A 4442-nucleotide genomic window follows, 5' to 3' on the forward strand; every position below is an offset into this window, starting at 1 on the left:
TATGTGTTCATATTTTGTATAAACAACATATTTTTAGTAGATATATAAGAACTCAAAAGACTAGTGCAAGTTAATTAATTGGTTGTTAAATTACACCATTGCTCAAGTGTGACATTAACGGTGTGATACTGTTAATTTAGTGACAGTTTAAAGTACATATCTTGTAAACCACAGTGTAATATGGTGGCTTCATATTTAAAGTTTTTAGTCATGCAGTTGGTAGATGTGATTAGCTTGACAGTAAGTGTAAGGTGAGCACATACTGCAAATGACGCTTGTCAACCCTGTCCTCCAGTTTCAGAGTTGTTCTAATGTCACACTCTTGCGGAAATAGAAAAAGATAAACAAATCTTGCACATATTCATTCAGCCATAACATAGCCTAGCCTTTATATTTACTGGCTACACTTTTCTTTTTATTCATCTAACTTTTAGCTCTGACTCCGCTTTTTGATCATCCTTTCAAAAGGCATATTTTATTGAACTCTTCATTTTGTCTTATGAAGTTGATGAGTGGTTTCATCTCGACATCTCAACCCTCAGTGATTTGTTTTTATCTGTCAGCTTCCATTGAATGGTCTCCTTAACACTCTCTTCTTAGAGATTCCTAGTGTTCTTGGCAATCGGAATATGTGAGCGGTGGTTACCTTCATGTTGAGAGACAATCAGATGTATCCTGGATTAGGAGAGATTCCTTTTGTTAAATGTATATTCTTGTATCCCTGAGGGCTTGGCCATGGCCCCAGCATCCACTGAAATCTAGGAATAACTTCCTTCTCAGTGGAAATGCTGCATTCCACTTCATCCATGTTTCAAATTGTCATCAAGTGTTTCAAAACCAGATAAAATTGCCTTTTCATTTCATTAGGGACACAACATTTCTTAGTGAACGTTTATTCAGAGCATCTCGGATATCCTTGTTCCTCAGAGTGTACACAATTGGATTGAGCAGTGGAGTTGCCACTGTGTAGAGCAGAGAAAGAGCTTTGTTGATATTTAGGTCCTGGTTGTTTGTGGGTGCCACATATATAATTATTAGTGTCCCAAAGAAGGTGGAGACAACCGCAAGGTGAGAGCTGCAGGTAGAGAAGGCCCTGTGTCTCCCTCTTTCAGAAGGGATCCTCAAAATGGCTGCAATGATGTACAAGTAGGACACAATGATCAATATCAGTGAGACAGAGGAAATAATGGAAGATACTACAAAAACCTCCATTTCTACCACAGAGGTATCCGAGCAAGCTGCATTCACAATTGAATTGAAGTCACAGAAGAAATGGTCAATGAATGTGTTCCTCGAGAACTGTAGCATGCTCAGTAAAATACTAGTGATGGACGACAGGAGAAATGCAGTCACCCAGGCACTAATAGCCAACAGAAGGCAAAGTATTTGACCCATCAACTTTGCATAATGTAAAGGATAGCATATAGCCACATATCTGTCATAAGCCATCATCGTTAGAAGGAAGCACTCCGATGTCACAAGACCACCGGAAATATGAAACTGTGAGATGCAGCTGGATGGGGAAATCATGATGCCTCCTGTGAGCATCCCACTCAGCATGGGGGGGACAATACTAGTTGCATACCACACTTCCACAAATGACAAATTGGCAAGAAAGAAGTACATTGGTGAATGCAGATGAGCATGAGCAGAAACCGTGACCACTATCAGGAGGTTACCAGAAACAGTTAACAAGTAAATAGCGAGAAACATTATGAAGAGGAACGGCTTTAGTTCGGGAAGCATCTGAAATCCCAGCAGGAGGAATTCTGTAACACCGGTTATGTTCTCCAGACATAGCTTACTTGGCAGAGGTATCATCTGAGATGGAAAAAGTGTGGAGGGCATGATATAGAGGAAGAGAAAGATGAGAATGGCATTAACGGAATAGATAGAGAGGGAGAAAAAGCAGAAGAAAGTTAAATGAAGAAGAGAGCAATTAAGAGATCGAGAGGAAGAAGGAAAATGTGAGAAAGAGGGAGAAGAGAAAGTGAACAAAACATAATTCATAAAAGAAAGCCTCAACGCCAATTACACTCTAAGGGGCAGATTTATGAAGGCCTTCCGCCGCCGGTGCGTCATTTTTAACATGGGAAAAAGTGACGCACCGGCGGCGCAAAGCCTTCATAAATCTGCCCCTAAGTGTTGTGTGGTGGGAGTTAATTCTGACGCTAACACGAGAACAATCTAAGATTACCAGGTTATCTGAATATGGATTTTCACTTTTAGTTTGCTAGTATGCCTTGAAGCAATCAAACTGCTGCTATCTATAGATCTTTCAGACTGGCTTAATTTAATTCCAAATCAATAATCATTTTTATTCCATTTTACCAAGTAGATCATTAAACAATACACACATAGCAGATGCACACAATACAAATGTAATAAAATATACATTATTATAAGAACATATAAAAACATATTAGAAACAGACTAAAACCATCCACAATATAATACATTTACAACGCTCCGTCTTTAAAGGATCAATAAAGTGAAGATGTGCTCAATATGACATCAATTAAACAACGTTCTCGTCCTCTGAGATACAGTACACTTCAAAAAGCAACCAACAGAATGGCAAGTCTCATGATCATTTAGTTGCTGGAGGAAGAGCAACGCAACTTTGCATTAGTTAATATGTACCTACGCATCGATGGCAATAACAATTAGGTAATCATTACAAAACAAAAAATACAATAAGGACTAGATTAATTGTTCGTCACATGGACACAAATGCCTATATCTGTAGATGAGTACTGCCCTTGAGGAAAACATAGCAACCGGCGAATCGAGCCCAGCCTAAAATGGGTCAATAGTGTTCACTCTTGTAAATCCTTCACATAAAGTAAATAGGGCATAATCCCGGTTGACATCTGGATTATGCAATAATCACTCACAACTGGTTTCACCACCTACAAAGTCTCTCTAGAAGCATACCTATGCTTAATTAAACTGTCGGGTGACCAGTTTTTATCACTTAGTTTAATAATCTCAGGATTCTCAATCAAGTGTGCACAACCCAGGGCCGAGAAAGTGTCTCTGATGTATTTTAACCATGAGATGTTCATTTCGTGGCTACAAGAGAGGCAATCTCATGTGACAGCCGATTGAGCTCAGCTTCCTTATTCACCCAGACTGAGCACCAGTAGACTAGGGGGGCTGCATTAATGGAGTCTTGTACACATCCCAGATCAAATGCTTTGACATTAAGAAAGAGGAAGTCGGAAATAAAAGAGCAGAAATGGAAGGCTATTGTCGGTGCCTGCCAGCAAAAAGATCAAATTGCTGTCCATACTACGTTGGAGGCCTGGATAGAGAACTTCTCCACTGTCCGTTCATCTAGCACTATGACAACTGGCCAAGGTCAGTCGGATTGTCCGTCTTTGTGTTAATCTTTCCTTTAAGGAAGAAGAGGTTTCTAAAGCCATCTATAATAGTTGTTGCAAGAAAGCACCCGGCCCAGACGGTGTTCCTCTTCACTTGTTCAAAGAGGACCTGGGGTTCTGAACTCCTTTACTAACCTACATCTTTAATTCTGTATGTTGCCCTGGAATAGTTGTCACCATTTAAAAAAAAGACAATGCCCATGACCCAAGATGTTATCACCCAATATCCCTTTTCATCTCGACGGCTGAAGTAATTGGCAGAGTCGCCTTGGAGCAACTGCTTACCTGGTTGAATGAGAGTAATGCCCTCTCGCAGGTACAATACAGATCCAAGAAGGGGCTTGGGACAATCGAACAGTGCCTTGAACTACATCTCATAGTGGCCAAAATGTTAATATGCGGGTCTGGTTTCTTTCCTAAGCCTCCTCCAATCAGAAATGTCAGCGTCCAATAGTTTTGGGAATGCTGACAACCGACGTGGCGCCCAAGGTTGTCCATTCGCCCCCATGCTCTTTTTATTATAAATCAAGGACCTGGAAAGGACATTGGTATATGTTAGGGCAGATGTACCTTGTGTTGGAGAGAAGGCGGTGCCTGCTTTACTATATGCGGATGGCGCGGTCCTTCTCACTAGAACGGCAAATGGTCTCAAGATCTTAATTTCGAGTTTTGTGTCATTCATGAAGGGGCTAGAACTGGTGACCAACTTTACAAAAACATACATAACAGCCCTAGAAACACAAAAAATGCGTACCTTAAACATAGGTGGTTGAATGCTGGATAGGGTGAGCTCCTTTCCATATCTCAGCCTGGATTTTAATGATGCTTGTACTTGGTCCCCCTGTCTAAGAAGCAGAATGACCTATTGTTGCCCCAGGGCCCCTCCAAGTGTGTGTTGGGATTGCTGGGGTGGTGGAATTTGGGGCCACATGTACTAAGTCACAGTTAATCTCCTAGCATCCATAGTGTTAATGTCGAGTTCAAACAGAAGGGGATCAACAAGTGTTGGCAATAAGGAGAGCAGTAAACCTAGCTAAGAGCTCCACAGTTCTTTAC

The 4442-nt window shown here is 40.9% G+C and overlaps 1 protein-coding gene across 1 annotated transcript; it reads right to left on the bottom strand.

Moving 5' to 3' along the window:
- Positions 1–855: 855 nt before the first annotated feature.
- On the bottom strand, positions 856–1848 carry LOC144756487 (olfactory receptor 11A1-like). The gene has a single exon (XM_078646298.1). It carries the CDS (start codon positions 1846–1848, stop codon positions 856–858), a length of 993 nt encoding a protein of 330 aa, XP_078502424.1.
- Positions 1849–4442: the final 2594 nt, after the last annotated feature.

This window comes from Lissotriton helveticus, chromosome 5_1 (assembly GCF_964261635.1).
Source record: "Lissotriton helveticus chromosome 5_1, aLisHel1.1, whole genome shotgun sequence".
Lineage (NCBI taxonomy): Eukaryota > Metazoa > Chordata > Amphibia > Caudata > Salamandridae > Lissotriton > Lissotriton helveticus.